The sequence below is a fragment of the Sminthopsis crassicaudata genome, chromosome 3, assembly GCF_048593235.1.
Source record: "Sminthopsis crassicaudata isolate SCR6 chromosome 3, ASM4859323v1, whole genome shotgun sequence".
Taxonomy (NCBI): Eukaryota; Metazoa; Chordata; class Mammalia; order Dasyuromorphia; family Dasyuridae; genus Sminthopsis; species Sminthopsis crassicaudata.
The window spans coordinates 170,068,037-170,090,511 of NC_133619.1; the positions used below are offsets into that span (position 1 = coordinate 170,068,037).

Sequence of the window (22,475 nt, forward strand, 5' to 3'; positions counted from 1 at the left end):
AACTTCTTGTCCAAAAGAATCTTTTGGGTTGAAGTTGATGTTGGTGAGAATTCTGCCCAAAGGAAAAAATGTCAGAGAAAGGGACCTGTATGTAGTGTTTTTGCTTTTGAAGTGATGTAGAATAAATAATAATAATGATAAAAGACAATGGGACCTTTTTTTAAGAGCCTTATCTCTGAGCTTCTCCTGAGTCACTGCCTTCCTCACAATCCTCACTACATTCTATTAGAAACTTTGTGTAGGCAGGGAGTTTTCATTTCTGCCTAACTGGAATGTAATGTTTAATTAACTTGATTTTGTTTGTAAACAAAAGTGGGTGACATTTAATAACTGAAAGGATGTAAGTGGCGACTATGTTGAATATTGAAACACTGTAAAATTAAAAACTGTCTGCAGCACAAGATGATGCTAATAAATTATTCAGGATGTCTCTTCTGTAATAATGTTGGATAAGGTTCTGTTGATAGAATTTGTTGTTATCTAGCTGTCATTAGATGTTAAGAATAATGAATTCAGGTGCAAACACAACTGGCTGTCTTACTCTGTATTAGTCCTAGACACATTTGTGAGAGGGAGGTGATTCGTCTTGTTTAAAACAAAAATACTTAGTATAGTACAACTATTCCCAGTTTTAAAAGGGGTAAACTGGTCTCCAGAGCATCACCTAATAGGTCATTTAGTGAAACTATTGTTATTATTAGAAAATAATTATAATTTTAAAATGTGAGACTCCTGCTTCTTGGGATATGAGAACTATATAACATGGGTAAAAATTGTAAGAATGATGATAGTTAATATGGATTAGAAAGTAAGCTCCTTGAGGGCAAGAGCCTTTTTCTTCCTTCTTTATGTCCTTAATGCCAAGTTAGGATAGGCACTTATTAAGTGTTTATTAGAAAAATGAATGAATATAGTGTTTTGCCAATTTATACTAATCTCATTTACATTCACCTATATAAGGAATCAGCGCTTTGTGAGATAAGCAGACCAGAGCACTTACTCCTGTTTCCATAAAATAACAATATTCAGTCAGAAAGCACTTGCCCAAAATCAAGCTGTTAGTAATGAAGAGATAATGAATGGTACCATGAGCAGTGGGCTAAGTTGGAAGTCATCGGATTGAATCCTGATTTAGATGAGATTCCTTGTCCCTTATAAGAAATATCCTTATTACTTATTTGTAAAATACAGGTGATTACACTTGAACATTTTTCCTACTTGAAGTTGGTATGAGGCTGTAATGTCAATCTCAAATAGTAACAGATTTCTGCAGGCCAAATACTAGCTTAAAAAACATATTAACATCTGTGTATTGTTTTTATTTATTTGTTACATTTTAATTATGTTATGATTACATTTTCATCTGGTTTAACTATACTACTTCAAATTTGACACCCATGATGTAAAGAAGATGCTTCAGTGATTTAAATGGGTCTGAAAAGTGTGATATAAAAAATATGCTAGTAGAGAGAATACTCAGATTGATGGCTTTTCATTCCAAATCCAACACTATATTATAGTTGCTTTCTGTAAATTTTAAAATAATACTATTACTCAGCATTTATCAAATATTTAACCACATGCTGAGGATACAAAGACAAAAGTAATAGTTCCTGTCTTCAAGAAATTTCCATTCTATCAGGGAAGATAACATACAAAATAAGAACATACCAAAAAAAAAAAAAAAAAAAGAAAGAAATTCAAGATCAAAGTTGACAGAACTCGAGTACTAGCACTTGGAGCTATCAGGAAGGACTTCACTTACTAATCTTTTGAATAAAATTTCTTTCTCTTTAATAATTTTTCCTTTGTAATTTATATATTCAGTTACAATGGTGCAGCTAAACAAATATGTGCTTTTAGATTTAAAGGCTTAGAAAATTAAATCTAGTTGTATCATTTACTCAAAAAAAAAGTAATGACTTTTAAAGTCATTTCCTTCTTTAGACTTTACTTTTCCTTTTCTATAATATGGTTCAAGGTCATTCTTCTAGTTCTAAACCTCAAATTTTGCTATGGTTGTTCAATTGTTTTCAGTTATGTGTAATTCTTTATGACCCCATTTGGGTCTTTATTTTGTTTTTTACAAAGATACTAGGAGTGGTTTGCCATTTCCTTCTCCTATTCATTTTATAGAGGAGGAACTGAGGCTTGTGTCCTAGTATTATGAAAACTTTAGTCTGCCTTAAAAGATGTCTTGCTTCTGTTAAAAAATGGTTACTTTGTGATTGTGCCTCCAGATATGTGAAATTTTCCATCAATATTTTTTTCTGAACATGTGATGTAATTTACATAGGGACCTTTTAGAGGTTCATAAATGCAGTGGTCTTCAACTCAAGAGTTTTAGTGACTTTGCACTGAATTTGAACTTGGATCTATCTGCCTCTAATATAATTTTGCCTCTGAATCTATAGTATACTATGCTCCCTTGCCCTGTTAACTTTCTCATTAGCTTGTTAATATGACCTTAAGATATTAAAAATACAATGTTAGAATGCTTCATTTTTGTCTCCAGAAAGGCCCAGTCAGGATCTTAGTTAGATTTGATAAGATTTTTTTTTGGAGGGGTAGGGGTAGGAAAGAAGGGCTCAAATATATTGTAAGTTAGCAGGTGATGTCTTCTAAAACTGGAAAAGAGAATTTCTGTTATCTTATGAATTTGTTAAGCCATCAGAGTGTTTCTAGTTCCTCTGATGAACTAAAGATGAGTTATCACAGAAGGGGCAATGGAGAGGTGTATAGTAAATAGGAGCAAACTGCAATATATGTATGAACAAAATGTATAAACCATATTTTTCCCCTGAGGCAATTGGGGTTAAGTGACTTGCCCAGGGTCACACAGTCAGGAAGTGTTAAGTGTCTGAGGCCAAATTTGAACTCAGGTCCTCCTGACTTCAGGGCTAATGCTCTATCCACTGCACCATCTAGCTGCCCCAAACCATAAATCCTCCAGGGAGGAACTCTGAAGATAAAGAATAAAAGTATCACCAAAAAGTTGTATGATAGGAACAGAAGGTGGACTGGTCACATAAGGAGAAATTGATGGCAGGCAACAGCCAGAGTACTCCACTGGAACCTTTAAGATGTCAGGAGAAATTGAAGAAGGCCTCCAACATATTGATGACCTTTTTATGATGAATTTTTTGGAAGACATTGACAAGAGTCTCTCAGGTAAGGATGGGTAATAATCTGTATCGCTGGAGGGAATTCCAAAGATGAGATCACAGAACTCGAGTATTTAAGAATTCCGCATTAAAATAAGCTATCTCAACACAAGCATTAGAACTTTAGGGATGACATCTGGCAGCTCTGATTTTTTTTTAACAGGCAGAATAATGATATTGGATAAAGGATGATAATTATTCATGTACCAATGAGAAGAAAGGCTTAGACAGCTCTGAAGAGGCTCCTGGAAGCTGTGCCCTATCCTGGTAGGGAACCAGAGGCCAGACTGGAGAATCCAATGCACATGTCACCATTAATACTGGCATGTTGAAATGCCAAAGGATATTGTTGAATAAAGGGAAAAAACCAAACCCTTTTATTGTTAGAGTGTGTGAAAAGTCACCATGCCCAATTTCACTTCCTACACTGTTTTCAAAGAAAGAGGCATCACAGCATTTGAGGTCATGCGTTTTCTGGTTGACTGGAAGAACTTGGTAGCAGAACCTGAAAGGGGCACGTTAGCAGTAGATTTTGTTGGTCCCTAGGTTTAGATTGATCAACACCCAGGATACTCAAGTCTTGACAAGTGACAGGTATGGGAAGATCCAGGTCATTTGAAAGGCAGGAATAGTTTCACTTTCATCTCCATATTTTTGACATCTAGCATAGTGCCTGGTATATTTTGTTTTACTGAATTCTTCTGGAAGGAAGGATTTAAAAATGATGGTGTTAAAGCAGATTTCTAGGAAAGCTGAAGAAGAAACTTGAGATGATGGCAGAGATTCTCAGAGTTCATCAATTCCAAAGTATAATTTAAGTATGCACCTTCTACAAAATCCACCCACACACCAAAGTGGTCATTTTGCCTTTTAAAAATCTCCAAGCACCTGGAGCTTGTTTTTGTGCTCTTTCCCAAACATATCCTATTTCATTTGGGGACAATTCTAATGATTAAGGCATTTTTTTCCTTCTGTTTGAGACTATCTGCTGATCTTATTCCTGCCCTCAAGGACCAAGCAAATTTGATCTCCATGAAGGCTCTTCAAATATTTGAGAGCTTATGATGTCAAGTAAAGCTGTCATCTTGAGAATCCTCTGAATGAAATCCAAGATGTCAACATCCTTTCTAAAATGTAGCATTTGCAAGTGGAGATAAAACTCCAGGTGTGATCACTGGAGCCGAGTTTCCTATGATGAATGTTTGCTCCTCCTCTCCCCTCTGAAAGGTGAACTTCTAATAACAATATTTTTATTAAGTTTATAAATCACCAAAACCCCTAGGTCTTTTCCTCATAAACTACTTTTTAAATTCATCTTCCCCATCCTGCTGATTTTTTAAACCCATGTTGGAACTGACATTTATTCCTATTAAATTCCTAAGTGATTTCAGTGATCCCAAGCTGCTCCCTGATATAAATTCTTCTTTTTAAACACCCGTTTCTGGTGATATCATATGGTTGTCTATCTTGGAACACTACAATTTCCAAAACTGTTGGTGATCAATGGAGACATGAATGGTGAATATGAATATGTTAGAAATTGTTCCCAGTGATAAAAAGTGTCCCTATTCTTGGAATTCTTTCCCTCTTTATGTCTGCAGGTAGGTGACATAGTATAATTGGAGTCAAGAAGACCCGAGTTCAAATCCTGCCTCAGATATTTACTAGGTATATGACTGAACAAATCACTTATTACCTCTCAGTCTCATCTTTAAAATAGGGATGATAATCATACCCATATTCTAGATTATTGTGAAGATCAAAGCTCTCTATAAGTGTTACTGTTGTTATTAAATAGCTAGATGGTGCCTTAGTGGATGGAGTGCCAGCCCTCAAATTTAGCCTCAAACACACTCTGTATGACCTTGGGATAGTTACTTCACCTTGTTTGTCTCAGTTTTCTCATCTGTAATATGAGCTGGAGAAGGAAATGGCAAATCACTCCAGTATCTTTGTGGGAAAATACATCATCATCAACAACAACAAACCAAATGGGAGTCATGAAGAATCAGAAACAAACAATGAAAAGCAAACTCTTTTATTAATAAATGTTGAGCTGTTGAATTTTTTGATAGTGTGCTCATATCATTCCTTTACTGCTTTAGCCATTCCTCTGCCTCTTTTATATTCCTGAGACATATTCCTGCCACTGAAACATGGGGGGCCCCCTTAGGTTTTGTCCTCACCCTTCCCTTTTGTCTATGTGCTCCATCCCTTAACAATCTTTTCCATCCCCATGGCTTCAATGATCACTTTTATGCAAATGACTCTGAAATCTATCTCCTTAGATTCCAACTCTCCCCAGGGTTTCAATCTTGCATTTCCCAACAACTGTTGTATATTTCCACCTGGACACCACCCACTGCACCTCAAATTTGTTATTCAGAACTTATTTTCTCTAAAAAATCTGCCTTCCCAGTATCCCTCCATATTTCTTAATGGCATTATAATCCCCCCAGTCGTGTAATTTCATGAATTGCAACCATATTTTATTTTCCTTCCTCCTTCCTTCCTTCCTTCCTTCCTTCCTTCCTTCCTTCCTTCCTTCCTTCCTTCCTTCCTTCCTCCCTCCCTCCTTCCCTCCTTCCTTCCTTCCTTCCTTCCTTCCTCCCTCCCTCCCTCCCTCCCTCCTTCCTCCCTCTCTCCCTTCCTCCCTCCCTCCCTCCCTCCCTCCCTCCCTCCCTTCCTCCCTCCCTTCCTTCCTTCCTTCCTTCCTTCCTTCCTTCCTCCCTCCCTCCCTCCCTCCCTCCCTCCCTTCCTTCCTCCCTCCTTCCCTCCCTCCTTCCCTCCCTCCTTCCTTCCTCCCTCCCTCCCTCCCTCCCTCCCTCCCTCCCTCCTTCCTCCCTCCCTCCCTCCCTCCCTCCCTTCCTCCCTCCCTCCCTCCCTCCCTCCCTCCCTTCCTCCCTTCCTCCCTCCCTCCCTCCCTCCCTCCCTCCCTTCCTTCCTTCCTTCCTTCCTTCCTTCCTTCCTTCCTTCCTTCCTTCCTTCCTTCCTTCCTTCCTTCCTTCCTTCCTTCCTTCCTTCCTTCCTTCCTTCCTTCCTTCCTTCCTTATTAATCCAATGAGTAACCAAGCCATGTTGATTAAATTTCATTTATTTGTAAACTTATTTCTACTCCACTCTCAGATAGTTAAATCCCTTATTAATTTTTGTTTGCATTGTTGTAGTACCTATCTACTATATCTCAAACACAAGTTAGTTAGGGGCATTTTCTTTTTATTCAACAAATATTTATTGAGCATCTATAATGTGTAAAAACATAATGCTTATATAGTATTTTACAAAGAGTATGTCCATATGTTACTGAACATAATGTGAAGTGGCACAGAACAGTGGAAAGAATACTGGATTGTGGTTAGAAGACTCAGATTTGAATTCCAACTCTCCTGCTTATTATTACCTCTCTGAGACTTTGGGCAACTCACTTCACTGCTGTAGGCCTCAGTTTTCTCATCTGTAAAATGATGGAGTTAGACTAAAAAAATCTCTAAGATCCCTTCCAGCTTAAAACCTACAATTCTATATTAATTCATTTAATCTTTGCAACAACCCTGTAAGACAGGCAAGAAAACTATGATTAACTCTATGCTACAAACAAGATGACAAAGGCCCGTATAAATAAAATGACTAATCCAAAGTCACCCAGCTAATCAACTGGCAAGACACAGACCTAAGGTCTACATCTTCTAGAACCCAACTTAGTGCATTTTCTACCATATTGTCACTGTTCATGACACTTTGCCATTGGCAAATTTTGTATTTCAGTGGAGTCTTTAGGTTGAATGAAAGGTTATTAAATTATATCCTTTTGAAAAATATTTATTAAGTATAAATATACTTTTAGTGTTAGGATATAATTTCATTAATGATTACAACTCATTGTAATCACTGTAATACTGAGGAAACCTTGGAATTAAAACTTTATCCAGGTTTAAGACAAAAAAGCATAGAAAGAAAACCAATTTAAATGTTAAAGATAATGATGATTTACTGACATGAAGACACAACAAAACCTACATCTCAATTAAAGACATTTTAAATTAGTGTCAGATTTCACATAGTATATATATTTAAACTATTTTAAGAATTACAACAATGGTCCAAAATAGTTTCGTAATCTTGATAAGGAAATAAGTGTTATAAATGCATCACTTCTTTTATCAAGCTATCAGGGAACTGAAGAATTTAAAGAAATCACATATCCTTGGTTTTAATTATTTCAGAAATATAAATAAATGAAAGCAGAAGTCCTATATGATCACTAAAATTTTACAAGTTTTTTTTTGTAAGATAGAAGAATTTTAAAATCTTATGTAAAGAAAGTTCCTATTAAATAACTGTCCTCTAAATGAAAAAAAAAAATAGTGTACTAAACTTTTTTTCACGGAAAGGAACAAGGATATGCAAATTCATTATGATGACTTTGTAAAGGCAAAATATTTCCCAGTTTTCCATAATTTGTGTTTATTATACATAACATACTGTTAAAGACAGCTCTATGTAGCTGGAATCTGTGGCAATCCAAACTCATCCACCAGTATACCATCCTTGTTTTTTGCATCACTAGGAACACCTTCAGGAATTGCTGGTGCAGATGCTGCCTCATCTAAGTAAGAGCTGTCTTCATCAGCTAAGAGCTCATCCCCAAGTGCATCCAATTCTGCCTCTAAATCATCTTCATCAATTTCAGGAGTTCCATAACTCCTGCTTAGTGCCTCTTGGATTTCATTTGCATCTTCCATCATATCTTCCAATTGGTCTTGTATATCCTCAATTTGGTCAATTTTGACTTGCTTGTATGCTTTCTTCATTTCTTTTACACCTAATTTCATAGCATCCACCGTTGTTTTGGTGTCTTTCAATGACTGGATAGTATAATTTGCTTGTTCCATATTAAAAGACTGTTGTGAAAGATTGTCCCGCTGTTGTTCATACATTCGCTTCTGTTTTAACACTCTTAAGGCTTTCTGTTTTACCATATTCTTTGCAGGTCCTTCTCTCATCTTTTTTATCTGATCTTTATACTTTACTAGTTCTGAATTAAGTCTAGAAATCTTCTTGTCAATTGATTCTGCCCTGCTATCAACCGTGCCGATGCAGTCAGTCAGGCTGGGTGGCGGCGCCTTGGGCTTCGCTTTGCCGAAGAAATCGGTTCATTTTTTCCGGCTACCGGTGGTCTAAGCTGGGGGAAACAGAGAATTCCTAGCAAAACCGGAGAGTTAGGGGCATTTCTATCCAAACATATGAAGATTTTCTCCACTGGAATGGGAGGATGAGAATAAGTTTTTTCAAATGTTATGAAAGTGGCTGAAATATCTAAGACAATCCCAATAAACTTTGGATAGAAAATATCTGCATCCAGAAAGAGAACTATGGCGATTGAATGTAAATCCACACATGCTATGTTCACATCTTTTTTCTTTTTTTTCTCTCATAGTTTTCCCTATTGTTCTGAGTTTTCTTTCCCAAAATGATTCATAAAGAAATGTGTATTTTTAAAAGTTAATATGCATATATAAAATAATATATATTTTTTTTAAAAAGGAAAGAAAGTGGCTGAAAAAGGTTTTGTGGAGCCCTTAGAGCTCGATCAGACATGAGACATCAAGATATCCTAGTCATCACCAGTCATCTTGATTTTTGTCTTGCCGCTTGACTTCAATACTGGAAAAGAGAGAATAATTGCAACTTTGTGAATGAAATTCTGCCTCACTTCAAGCCAGTTCATACTCAAATCAAACCCATGGTTTCAATAGTCCTCTTTGAAAATGAAAGGCAAACACCAGCTATCTTTGTCACTGTGGGTGACAATCACTTATTCTCTCTGGGTCTTCTCCCCTCCCCCACCTATAAATCTTTATCATAGCATTCAAGGCTCTTTAAATTTTATTCCTACCCACTCCCTTTTTCTAGTCTTTTCTCATACTAATTCTCTTCAATTATTTCCAGTTCTAGCTGAACTAGACTATTTATGTCTCTACCTTTTAAAATTCTTCCCTCCCTTTAATCCCAAAATATATCCCTACCTCATCAAATCATTCCTCCTCTTTTTGACTAACAGGATTCTCTACCTCTCTACCTCAATTCATAGAGATTAGTAGGGACCTCTCCTTTGCACTTATCCCTTCTTTCTAACAGCTGTATTTCTTAATTTCTTAATTGATTTCTTAATCCTTTTGTCTATCCTTGTGATAATCTATGGACTTTTATAATCCTGTTTCTTAAATTGTAAACTTCTTCAGGACAGGATTTGTGTCCTATTTTTATATCCTTAATATCTAGCTCAATGCTTCTTAGGTAGCAGTCAGAAAAGAACTTTGTCAAATTAAATTTAATTGACTAATCATTGTTTCCTAAATACACACTGGGACTTTCTCACCTCCTACTTTCTCCTACTGTTTCTTCTATCTAGAATATTCATTTTTCCCTTCTCACTTCTCTGAATTCTGAAATTCTGCTTGTGCTTTGAGACTTGGTTCAAAAGACATATTTTCCATGCTATGATCATCTATATTCCCATAGGGCTTTGTTAATACATCTTTTATGACACTTTTATGATACTTATCTCTACCAACCATATGTTTGTGAGGATGTCTGATTTTCCCTATGGATTGTAAGACTGTTGAGGATAGGGTCAAAGTACTTTTCTTCTTTATATCATCCACAATGATTTGTACGTAATAGGCATCAGAGGTGCTTGCTAGATCCAATGTTTCATTTTTAGTAGAACATTTATCACTTAAAAATTAGCAAAAACTACAGATCAAGGCTTGATTTATTGTTTTGTTGATTGTCTAGACTTAAAAAAGTGATGGGGAAGATACTAATAATACAGATAATATTTAAAAATTTGTCTTAGAGAGCTAATTGTTAAACATTTGCTGGCATACCACAGCAGCTGATGAATGGGTAAATGAACACATTTATAAGTTGGTTCCACAACAGCAGAAAGGGTGGTTGGAGTGGGAAAAAACCCCATTGGTTTTGAAGTGAGAGAACCTGCATCTAAATCCTAGTTTTGCCCTTTGCTAATTGTGTAACCCTGGGAGAATCATTTATCCCTTCTAGGCTATGGCTTCATCATATGCAAAATGAAAGGGCTGAGCTAAATCAGGGATCATTAACTAATCGGAAACCTCTTTGGTAGACTGGTAAAGTTTATGGTCCCCTTCTCAGATTTCTGTTTTTAAAAGCATAAAACCAAAATTCTCCTAATTTCTCATCAATTTTTGGTATTAATTTGATGTCTTTCTCCTTTACGTCTCTAGGTTCTTAAAGTGGGAGAAGTTATTATCTCTTCTATGATGACTTGGGATTCTACAGTGATGTCATGGCCAGGAGAATGAGAGTTCTATGATCTTAGTGAGAGATATTCTCCCCTAGGCTACATGGTAGGGTGGAGACAGGTTACTTGAATTAGCACCAAAATTATTTAACATAAATCTGGAATTTATTTAGGAGAAACAGTCAGTGGATTGTGATATGTTTGGCAGGTAAGTCATGGTTATAATGACCAGAGAAAAGTCTGAACCTCACAACCTTGAGTGGTACTTCTTGTTCTCTCCTTTTACAGTGATGAATTTCAGAAAAAACCTGGGGTGGTTTTCAGGCAGTAGGTTTCATGTTCTTGGCTTCTACCTGAGTTCGTCTTGACATTATGGTGTTTGCTTCATTTGTGCTATCTTTCAGGCTCGCCTGCTGAGCTCTTCTGCATTTCAGATGACATGTTGAAATATAGAAAATATGCCCCGAAGAACTTCACATCAATTGCTGAGTAAATTTGCAGGTAAAATTAGAAAAGTACATATGACTATTTTCTACTTAATGCAATTTGCTGAAAAAAGTTATCTTTTACAGGAATATCTTTGAATTTCTTTTCAAGACAACACAGGAAAATTCATTTCCTTTCCTTTTCTCTCCATAAAATTCCCACCTTAAGTTTTAAGCTTAATTAAAAACCAGTGACACCTTTGGAGGGGAGGACTTCACTACTACAGATACTCTTCCCTAACCCTTTGGTTTTTCTTCTTAGCTCTTCTTTAGCCCCCAGCAGTTCCAGAACTCATTTGTGACTCCAAGCAGCAGGAAATCTGACCAGGAGCTGGGTAGGTGATCTGTTCCCTTTCCCTTTCTCTTGATCTCAGGCTTTTTAAATACTCAGAGATTAGTTATAGATTCAAGGAGATAACTCTATTCATTCAGATGAAAACTATTCCCTGCAGTCCCCCAGTACTTCCATTGGTCATACTTATATAACCTAAAAACTTCCAGGTCTTGACATCTGCCCTGCTGTTGTATCTTTAGGACTTCTGAGTTTTTCCATCTGTCCTGAAGCTGAACTTTCTTTTATGTATTTCTCTCTTTTGTTAGAGTTTAAGTTCTTCTAGCGTAGGGACTGTTTCTATTATTCTATTTGTAAGAGTAATAAATTATTTTTCTTTAGTTCTTTTTCCTTCCTCCCTTCCTTCTTTCCTTCCTTCCTTTCCCTCTTCTTTACTCTCAGAAAAGTTGATGGTTAAGCATGTTTAAATATACCACTGGAGGTAGCAAACGACCTTTGCAAAAGCATTAAGGTAGAATATGAATTGTTATGTGTGGGGAATAGCAAATAGTCTAATTTGGCTGGAAAATAGTGTGTGTGAGGGAGTGTAATATGAAATAAGCTTGGAAAGAGAGATTAGAGTCCAGATTGTAAAAGGCTTTAACTGCCAAACAGTGCTTATATTTTATCCTAAAATCAGTAGGGAGCTACTGAAGTCCTTTGCACTGGGAAACTGATATGGCCAAATATGTGCTTTAGGAATACCAAGTTGACAGCTGAAAGACTGGAGATCCAGAGAACAATTTGGAGGTTACTTTTGTAATGATGAGGGCTGGAAGAGGGATGTTAGCCAAGCAATTACAAAAAATGGGATGGATGTGAGATGTAAAGGTTGAATCAACAAGACTTAGCTACTGATGGGATGTAGGCGGGAGAAAGAAGGGTCATCCTGGATGTCTCAGTCCAGGATGTCTCTGAGATTAAGAATGTGTGACTAGAAGAATGAAACTCCTTCAACAGAAACAGGGAAATTAGGAAGAGAAGTAGGTTTAGGGCAGGGTTTTGTCAACCACTTTTGAATCTTGAATTCCTTTAGCAGGCTAGTAAAGGCTGTGAATACATTCCCAGAAGAATGTTTTAAAATAATTAAAAGAAATGTTGAATTTTATCTAAAGGCTAATGAAAAAAAAATTAAGATTTGTTTTTTTTTAACTAATCCAAGTTTGTAAATACCCTGAAATCTAAGCATGGATCCCTTGAAGTTCTGTGGACCCTGGGTAAAGAACCCTAGGTTTAAGGGAAAAGACAATAGTTACATTCTGAATGATGTCTTGTTTTATATCCAGGTAGAAATGGATTCAGGACTGTAGTTTTAAGAAAGAGATGAGGAATGGATATGTAGAAATGTGGTTGAAAAAGACAGGGGATAAAAATCATCTGCTACTCCCAAATACTTCTTATATTCCAATTTTTTCCCCCCCTGAGGCTGGGGTTAAGTGACTTGTCCAGGGTGACACAGCTAGGAAGTGTTAAGTGTCTGAGACCAGATTTGAACTCCTGAATTCAAGGCTGGTGCTCTATCCACTGTGCCACCTAGCTGCACCTCCAATTGGTTTTAGACTGATGTTCATAAATGTTTTATCTCCCTAGCTAGAGTATAAGCAACTTGAGGGCAAGGACTTCCATGTATTAATTATTTTCATTTGTCCATTGACTACCAAAATAATCTATATAAAGCAAGTGTTTTTGTTTTTAATTAGTAAAAACAAAACAAAACAAAACAAAAAAAACAGGAGAGTAATAGAGCATATGGAGTTATATTCACTCATCTGTAATGAGACATTCTAGGAAAACCTACAACCTATTTTCCTGTGATTGAGAGAGGAAGCATTCTTTTTTTTTTTTTTTTTCCCCTCCATTAATTTGCTTCCTAATTTTTTTTTTTTAACTTGAATGTAAGGGTCACCTCTCTTCCATTTTGTTCTTATCCTGGTCATATTTCTAGTTTGGGATATAGGTATAGGAGTGTAATATTAATATTGTAGGGTTTTGTTTTGTTTTTGTTTTTGTTTTGCTTTGGGTTGTTTATTATTGTTTCCTAGTTTGTATCCTAGGGTTTGGGGTTTTTTTTTTGATTGCTTGTTTCCTAGTTAGCTAGTATTAAATTTTAAAATTCAGGGGGTTTTGATGCTTAATGCTCATAAGCTCATCCATTTTTTTTTTTTTTTTTGACGGAGCTACTTTAGGGATGAGGAAAGAAAGTTATGAGTTGTTAAAGGGCTCTCCCTGGTGGCCATTAGTAATAACTTCAACTTTAACAAACATCTGTTAAATTTCCTCTAATTATATTGTGTGAAGAAGCCCTCAGTGGGCAAAAAAAAAAGGTAGATATATGTATATGTTCACACTGCCTGTGTATATGCACACATATGTATATACAAACACATGCACACACATGCATATATGCATATATATATCCACATGCATATACACATATATAAAGTCATAATCCTTGAAGGATAAGGCTTCCAAACTAGAAGGGGAATATGTCACATACATGTGACAATGATTCGGATCGGTACTTGGTTCATGATGCATTGATACATGGTAATTATGTAAGAGAAGTGAAAACTGTTGTTGGAGGTGGCAAGCAGAGACTAGGAATTTGGAGGAGTGAAGAATTTGTCCCAGAAGAGAAATGGAAGAACTTTTAGAGCCAAGGGATAGTGCTGAGGCTCTTCTGAAAGGAATTGCCCAGAAGACTTGCTGATGGCCATGCACTCAACCATGAGATTGATTATCCCCTAAAGATCCCCCAACTTCCCAAATGATCAGGTTCCTCCTGATCTCTTTTCTCTTCTATTCTCACACTGAAGCTCTTTTTCCAGTTTCTTTTTAATGAAATACATCATCCACTCTGGCAATGCTAAAAAGTAGGAAAGATTCTCTTGAGCTTATTAACCTTTTTTCCCCTAGAACAGAGTAATCAGCCTGCTCTTTTAACTGTAGATAGCAGTACATGGAAAAAGCTGAATTGTGCTTGTTTATGATTTTCTACTGAGTAGCACTGAAGTTGATAATTATTGACTTGATAACAATAGGTCTCTTTTCTTCTTAGAGTGTGTATGCAAGATGTCATCGGGAATCTTCCTAGACTTGTCTAACCAGATGACTATAACCCAGTTCTGGTGACTTAAATAGGCATTAATTATAGTTCCAAAAGAAATTCGGGAAGTTCTGTTAATGATGAATTCTTGGGGTAAAGTAATGAAGACCTTAGGGGCATAGGTGGTATTTTTATTATTGCTGCTGATTGAAGGAAAGAGCTTTAGAAGAGAAAGGCACATTTGGGAAATGATTAGCTGGTTAAGAAAATGTGTCTCAGAAAAGGATTTGGATTTTGGATCACAGTTTAAAATTCAGGAGTGACAGACTCATGACCAGGAATGGAATATACCTAATAAAGGCTGATAAAAAAAGATGTATTGACTTGGGAGTCTTGCAAATCTAGCCAAAAGGGCTTTAAAGTAAAAAAGAAAAGGAAGAGTGGAAACTGACTGTGAATATCTGCCTAATTAAACATCATAATAAGCAGTCCTAACATAGGAAAAACGGTAATATTGTTTACATAGCAATAAATTTGAGGAAAATATAAATCTAAGAAGGGAGCCAACAATAAAGCCTAAGGCTTCACAAATGTGCAAATTATGCCATAAGTAGCAGAGAAGGAATTAAAAAAAAAAACTTCCCAAGGCTCCAAATCTATCACTTTTTCATTTTGTTCAAGAGGAATAGAGAAAGGGAGGGGGAGAGAGAGACAGTCAGAGTCTGACTTTAGATAATCAGAGAATCATCTTAATTTATACACACATACATATACATACATATTTTATATATCTACATAACATACATGATGTAGCAATGAGGTAGATGTACCTAATTAAATTCTTGGGAATATAAGTTCCCTAAGTATATTAATTTTTTTTTGTATCACAGACTTAATACAATGTCTGGCACCTGATTAGGGATTTATTAATGCTTATAGATTAATTGATGAAGAAAGGTTAGATTTTAAGGAAAGCATAGAAATTCAATAAGCAGAATTGAGTGAGTGGGGTTGCTGAATAAATAAGCCATTCTAGATGTAGAGAATATAAGTAAAAGATGAGAGGTGGAAGTTAATTTAATTAAAGTATAGATGGTAACAGAGAGAGTAGTACCATACAATAACAATTGCAAAGATATGGTGGCAAAAAATTGTTGAGAATTTTAATAACTCAGCTAAGGAGTCAGAATCTTATTCTTTAGGTAATTTGAGAGCCATTATAATGTTTTTGAATAGATTCTCCCTGATCTATATATAAGAAAGATTAATCTGGCAGTAATGTAAAAATAGATTAGAAGGGTAGAAGACAGAAGGTAGAAATACTTATTAAGTGGCTTTTGCAATGATCTAGTGTATTAAGCGTCTGAATTGTACAATGGTGGTAGGAGGAGAAATAAAGGAGGAAGTGATAGATTGGAGAAATATTGTATTTCATACATAAAATGGATGGAATCAGTAACAGATTACATAAAAGAGGGAGAGAGAAGAGTAAAAGATAGCACCGAAATTATCATTAGCATTCAGCCATGATATTTTAGAGGATAAGATAGTTAGATTTCTTCTGAATTGATTGACTAAACTGGAACCAAAGAATATTGGTTAATTGAATTAATGTCAACCTGGAGGGAAGTGTCTAGTAGAATGTTACAGGGATGCTATATCTATTCATGTTCTGCTCAACATTTTTACAGTGGGTGACAGCTCACTTAAAATTTTTATGATTCTTTTAAATGAATAGGAAAGACATTTTAAAACAAATTATTTAGATGAAGACATAAATGGGATGTATGAAAATTAAATCTCTGGTGACACAAAAATCTAGGAGGGATAAGCTAAAATGAGATAATATACACAAAGTACCTTGGAAACCTTAAAGTAATAAAAAATGTCCATTATCATATTATTTTCTTCTTGTTCAGTGGAGTTTAGATAGTAATGGTTTTAGGACAATTTATTATCCTGCTATTATTATTTTATATTCACTGTTCTATGGACTACTGTTACTTAGGTGTATAAAATATCTACTTTCTGGAAGTGATAATAATATTGGGATGTAAACTGATGTTGTATAAATTCAGTGAAAGCATTTTGAGATGATTGCTATCATAAGTACTTTATCCTGTTAAATTTAATTTCTTCTGGTAGATCTTTGTATTTTGAAAGATTTTCATTTCATGTAGTTTGGACATGGTAAATATTTGGTATGGAGACATCTATTGAAAATATCCTTAAGTTGTTATGTCTGGGTAATTGTGGGTGATTTGTCTCTGAATGTTTCATTCAGTTAACAATTTATTTGTTGAATTCTCAAATTAGTATTTGTCATTTATTTACTTAGGTGTATGATACTAGGCAAGCCTATTAACCCTGTTTTCCTTAATTTCCTCAATTGTAAAATGAGCTGAAGAAGAAAATGGAAAACCACTCCACAGTATCTTTGCCAAGTGGGGTTTTTCTAGGCATCTCTAGATATCTAAATTTTATTTTATTTTTATTATTGTATTACTTAAAGTAATAATATGATACAAAGTTTCTATCATTTCCTTGAAGAATTTGCGGTGATCAATAAATACAGGCTACTTAAAAACAATCTTTCCATAATTTTTGGTGGCAGTAACATAGCCTATATCACTATAATAATCTTTTTTTCCCCTAACCCTTGATACACAGACATTTTTTCAGTGCTTCTTTGTTTACATATTGGTAGAGTATATGTGAATATTTCTGTTGTTGTTATAACTATTATCCCACTCTTCTCATTATTTTTCTTTTCTAATTTTTCCCCACTAGCATTCTCATTTCATAATTTTTAATTCTCTAAAACTTTTGCTTCATTTCTCTCAGGAATTTCTTGTGGCTTTGTGGCATATCTTTTAGTATTTGTTTATTTTGGGTTATTTTCTTCTGGATTTGTGTCTTGGATATTTCAAGACTCATTGCACCTCCTTATAACAAAGGTCTTTTTGTTTGATTGTTTCATGATGCCATTTGTGATTTTCTTGGCAAAGATACTTAGAGTAGTTTGCCATTTCCTTCTCCAGTTCATTTTACAGATCAGGAAGCAGAGGTAAACAAAGTTAAGTAGCTTGCCCATGGTAATACAGCTGGTAATTGTCTGAGGCGGGATTTGAACTCACATCTTTGATTCCAGACTTGACATTTTCCTCTGCACTATTTAGCTGCCTGATGTGTTTATTTACTATTCAGAATTCCATTCTTATTTCTTGAATTGGGTCTTTATGTCAGGATCAGGCTCTGGCCACTTCTGGAGGGGGAATGCCTTGTGTGAACCTCATTTGTATTTTCTGGGTTCCTGATGCTGTTTTCCCAAGATGTTTAGTTTGTTATTATTCAAGGATACCAAGGGTAACTGAGACCTATAAACTTTGAGTGCTCTTAAATGGTTTGATCTATAGTGAAGACTTATGGATGCCTTCCAGGTCTGAACTCTACAAGCTCCTGACCCAAACACAACAAACTAGTAGTTAGAGATCCACTTTATTGCTGCTAAGAGGCACAATGATTATGATGAAGTGCAAGAATTGAGGGTAAGAGATCTCCTCTGGTCTATGCCCTCAGTTCCCTTGCAAAAGAATTTGAAAACCCTAAGTCTGTGTGGCAAAAGGGAATTTATTTTCACTAAGAAACTTTTTTAGTAAGCAAAGAAACCTGGCAGGATAGTTTAAATGGGTTTGCAGTGAGAAGAAAATATCTTCATCAGTGGGCTTTCCTGATTAGGAATTAGCAAAGATTCAGGGTTCAGAGTCACCTTTTATTTAGCCTTCTGAGCCTTTTTGGGGATTTTTTTCAGGCCTCAGAGCTGGGAGCAGTTTGAGGGACTAATTTCCATTTCAATAGAGGATGGTGATTATGCCCCTGGTCAAGATCTCCAAATGAAAGAGACCACTTAACATGGGAAGGATGTCGTTGGGAAAGGTGTTTGAGGCTCAGGAACATCCTTCCCCCTAAAAGGAGATGTAGTTTCAGGGCCCCCCAAAAGTTAAAGGGGACACAATTTACATCATTTCCCCCCAAAAGATCTGTTTAAGTTGCCTGGATTCAGTGAATGTAGAGATATCCCTTCTATCTTTACAATCTTTTCTAATCTTTTTATTTTGCAAGTGAAGAAACAGATCCAGATAGGTGAAGTGGCTTGCTCAAAGTCCTACAAGTTAACAGTGGAGCAAAGACCAGAGTTCAGAATTGTAATTCAGTACAAAGCACCATCCATAGAACCACGTTCAAGAAAAAGTAGGTTCAAAAATGGGAGGTTCTTGGAGTTGCCTAGTAGGCTTGTGGAAAATGGAAAATATAGACATCAAGAGAATTTCACAAGAAGACAGAAGTTTTTTTATGACTTAAGATTGAGACCAAAAAATAAGTTATAAATAAATCGCCAACTCAGCCAGGTTATGTGATGATATTTGCCAAGACAAACTTGGGCGGAGGTGAGGAACTATTGTAGAAGTTCAGCCATAAAAATGTTATGATCTCCTTAAATGACTAGAAGAGTTTATTTGAAGATTTGAATTAAATAATTCAAATTAGGAGAATATGAATTCATTTTAGTGAGCATATTCTTGTACGTGTATACATAATTTTATGCGAACTGTTTTTGTCTCCTAAAAGTTTCATTCACAACATATCCTGATATAATGGGGAAATTGCCTAAGCTGGAATAAGACAGATGAGCCTCAATAGCTCTGAAACTTTGCAGCCATTCCTGCCTTTCCCTCTTTCTTGGTTGTGATTTAAAGCATAATACTATGAGTTCCTTTTCCTCCCTGATTCCTATTAACCTTATTAGAAACAACATTCTTGACAATGAAAATCAGATATCAAGGAAAATTTATTGAAGAAGAATCTTAAGGAATCATCTTAACGTTTCTGGCCAGAAGCAGGCCCCACCCCTCTTTGGGAAGAGGGAGCACTGAATACAGAAGTGGGGGAACCTTTCTCATGTGACACAGCCCCTCCCTTCAGAAAACGTATTGTTCCTTTATCTAGGTTACAATCTTCAGAAAGATTGTAATTCCCCTTAATATGTATAAAACATCCCCTCCCCCAATATATCCTATGTTAAAAATGGCAGAAACTCCTCCTCTGGGATGTGTTGTTTAACATTCAAGTAGCCTATTAAGCAGGCCCAGTGATTTGGTCATCAGGTCATTGACCCCAATTAGTTTGGGCTGGATGGGCTATTAAGTTTGTGGTTTTCTCAAAACCACAAGACTCTTTCTGATTGGCTGAATCCACCTGTGCCTTCCTACCCCCACCCCAATTCCTTGTTTTCTCAAGGTTTCTGTTGATCACTTAATTGTTCTGTGAATCCTAACCTTCCTTAACCTCTCATATTCTGAAAAACTCTTGGTCAGTGGTACCCACAATCCCATACTACCTCCAAGCTTGCAACACTGGAAACCCAACTTTTCAACATTTCTCTCAGTCTGCCTTGCTCTTTTTTTAAAGAAATATTTTTTCCAATTACATGTAAAGACAATTTTCAATACTCACTTTTTTTCCCTGAGGCTGGGATTAAGTGATTTGCCCAGGGTCACACAGCTAGGAAGTGTTAAGTCTTTGATCTCAAATTTGAACTCAGGTTCTCCTGACTTAAGGGCTGGTGCTCTATCCACTCTATCAACGAGCTGATCCCACAAAACTCACTTTTATGATTTTGAGTTCCGAAGTTTTTCTCTTCTTCCTTTCCCTCCAAGAGGATAAACAATCTGACAAGTTTGTGAGTACATATTTTCCCGTTAGTCATGTTATGAAAGAAGAATCAAACAAAAGGGAAAAACCACCAAAAAAGGTAGAAATACCATGATTTGAAATGCATTCAGATTCCATAATTCTTTCTCTGAATAAGGATAGCATTTTCCATTATGAGTCTTTTGGAATTGTCTTTTATCATTGAATAGTTGAAGAGAGCTAAGTCTATCAACACTGATCACTGCACAATGTAACATGGCTTATTACTTAATGGAGAATGTTGTTCTTTATTCTCTAATTCATTTTTCTCTCTTCAGAGACAAAGAATTCATACTATGTAAGTGGCTGCCAATTCTGCATGTTTGTATGACTGGGCCTAAGTATCAAAGTAATCTGCTGTTTCAGACTTAGTGGCCATTTCCAAAATGACCATCCCTCTGTTTTTAAGATGACTGACCTTTTTTTTTTCCTTTTTATCATCTTCTTCCCTATTATCACCCATTTTCACACAATCTTCTCCCATTTAGCATTATATTTCTAAAGCATAAAGTACAAATTCTGTTTTGACCAGAAACCCTGAGGATCTTCCTCATCCAGATGACTTAGAACCCCACCAGGTAAAAGAGGCCATTTTTTTGCCTCATTTCTTACTTAGCCTTAAACACTGAATGAGCAATTGCCTCAATAAAACTGAGACTAGTTAGTTAAAGACCTTAGCTTAAAAAGGTCACAATCTGCCACTTCATCCAGGGCTCCAGCCATCTTGATTTATTATCTTGTCACTGGACCCAGATGGTTCTCGAGGGGAAAGTGAGGCAGGTGACCTTGCACTCTCATTTACTTACATCCTCCCTCACTTATACCCAATTCACTTTCATGTTATGGCATCACCTCTCTGATGTCATGGTCCTCTTGAGAAAGATGAACAAACAATACATCTAAAAGGATTACTTTTTAATTTTAATCTTATTTGGATTAAGATTGGACAGAGGAAATGAACTGATAAGCAGAGCTATCCTATCTTATAATGCAACTGCACCAAATCAGTAAATGAAGGGAGAAAAGAATAAGGAAGGAAAGAGATGATGAAGAAGAAAATTTCAGAAGGAAAAATAAGGATTCAAGATAAAAAGGGGAAAAGAAAAAAAACAGTAACTAAAGATCTTAATATTTTAAGATCTTTGATGGTAGAAGTTGTTTCATATGTCTTTGTATTAGCAGCAGCAGCAGCACGTTTTTGTTGTTCAGTCATTTCAGTTGTCAGATGATCTGTGCTGACATTTGGGATTTTCTTGGCAAAGATACAGGTTTGCTATTTCCTTCTCTGGCTCATTTTGCAAATGGAGAAGGTGAAGCAAACAGGGTTAAGTGACTTGCCCAGGTAACTAGTAAGCATCTTTTGCCTAAAGTGCTTTGTTCAGGGTCTCACAGCTAGTAAGCATTGGAGGTCAGATAAATTTTCCTGATTCTGGCCCAGGAGTCAGTCTACTGCTTTCCTCATTTGCCCTGCCTGGCACATAATAGGTATTTAATAAGGGCTTATTGATTGACTGCATTTTCTGGGATCAGAAAGGTGAGGAGAATTCTTACACATAAAGGAGGAAATGAGGCTTGGTTTTTTTAAAAAGGAGATAGTCTGAATACTTTGTTTAGATATTAAATATAAATTCATATCTGAGAATTCTTTTATTCTTTTTTTATTATTGTAGATGAACATGACAATTGGAGGGTTTTTTTTTAAATTAGGTTTTATTACTGTGAAGTAAAGTGACAAAATATCCAATGATCCATTTGTCTGAGGGTAATGGCTAAAATTCAATATCAATCATCATCTACAATTAACATTTAGATATATTTACTTTGGGGCAACAAGGTGCCCCTGCCATGGAGTTAGGAAGACTTGAGCTTCAAATCCAGTCTCAGATACTTACTAGGTAAGTAACCCTGGGTACATCACTGACTCTTCTTTTCCTCAGTTTCCTCATCTGTAAAATAAGCTGAAGAAGGAAGTGGCAAACTACTGCAGTATCTTTGTTTAAAAAAAAAAAATCCAACGCAGAGGTAGCTAGGTGATACAGTGGATAGAGCACCAGCCCTGAAGTCAGGAGGACCTGAGTTCAAATCTGATCTCAGGCACTTAACACTTTCTGGCTGTGTGACCCTTGGCAAGTCACTTAACCCCCAATTGCCACAGCAAAAAACAAACAAACAAACAAAAAACCCTAAATGGGACCATGAAGTGCACACAATTAGCAACAATAAAAAAATTGGCTTTATCAATAAAGCAACTAAAGGTGAATCTCTTTGGTGGGAGTAAAGTAAGGAAGGAGATTGAAATTCTATTGCCTGCCCCCAGGATTCCTTCCAGATGCTTGGTGTGGATTTATAATTGAAAAGGAGCTGGGACAATTTGCCCTACACGATAGGGTTTTATGGTCGTCACTCCATACAA

General features: G+C 36.1%; 1 protein-coding gene and 1 pseudogene across 4 annotated transcripts in view; one reads left to right on the top strand and one right to left on the bottom strand.

Annotated features, from left to right (window-relative positions):
- Positions 1 to 6,372: 6,372 nt before the first annotated feature.
- On the bottom strand, positions 6,373 to 8,374 carry LOC141560807 (charged multivesicular body protein 5 pseudogene; annotated as a pseudogene).
- A 2,092-nt stretch (positions 8,375 to 10,466) lies between these two features.
- TEX29 (testis expressed 29) overlaps positions 10,467 to 22,475 on the top strand; it is a 109,208-nt gene continuing 97,199 nt past the window's right edge. The window contains exons 1-3 of one of the 4 annotated variants that reach the window (XR_012487387.1): positions 10,468 to 10,657; positions 10,854 to 10,950; positions 11,197 to 11,269. Coding sequence is in view for 1 of the 4 variants with exons in the window: in XM_074297304.1 (XP_074153405.1) it covers positions 10,908 to 10,950 (43 nt within the window). In the remaining 3 variants the exon portion in view is untranslated. Of the gene's footprint in view, positions 10,658 to 10,853; positions 10,951 to 11,196; positions 11,270 to 22,475 lie in introns of all 4 variants that reach the window. The other 3 variants (XR_012487388.1, XR_012487386.1, XM_074297304.1) reach the window with 3 other exon arrangements.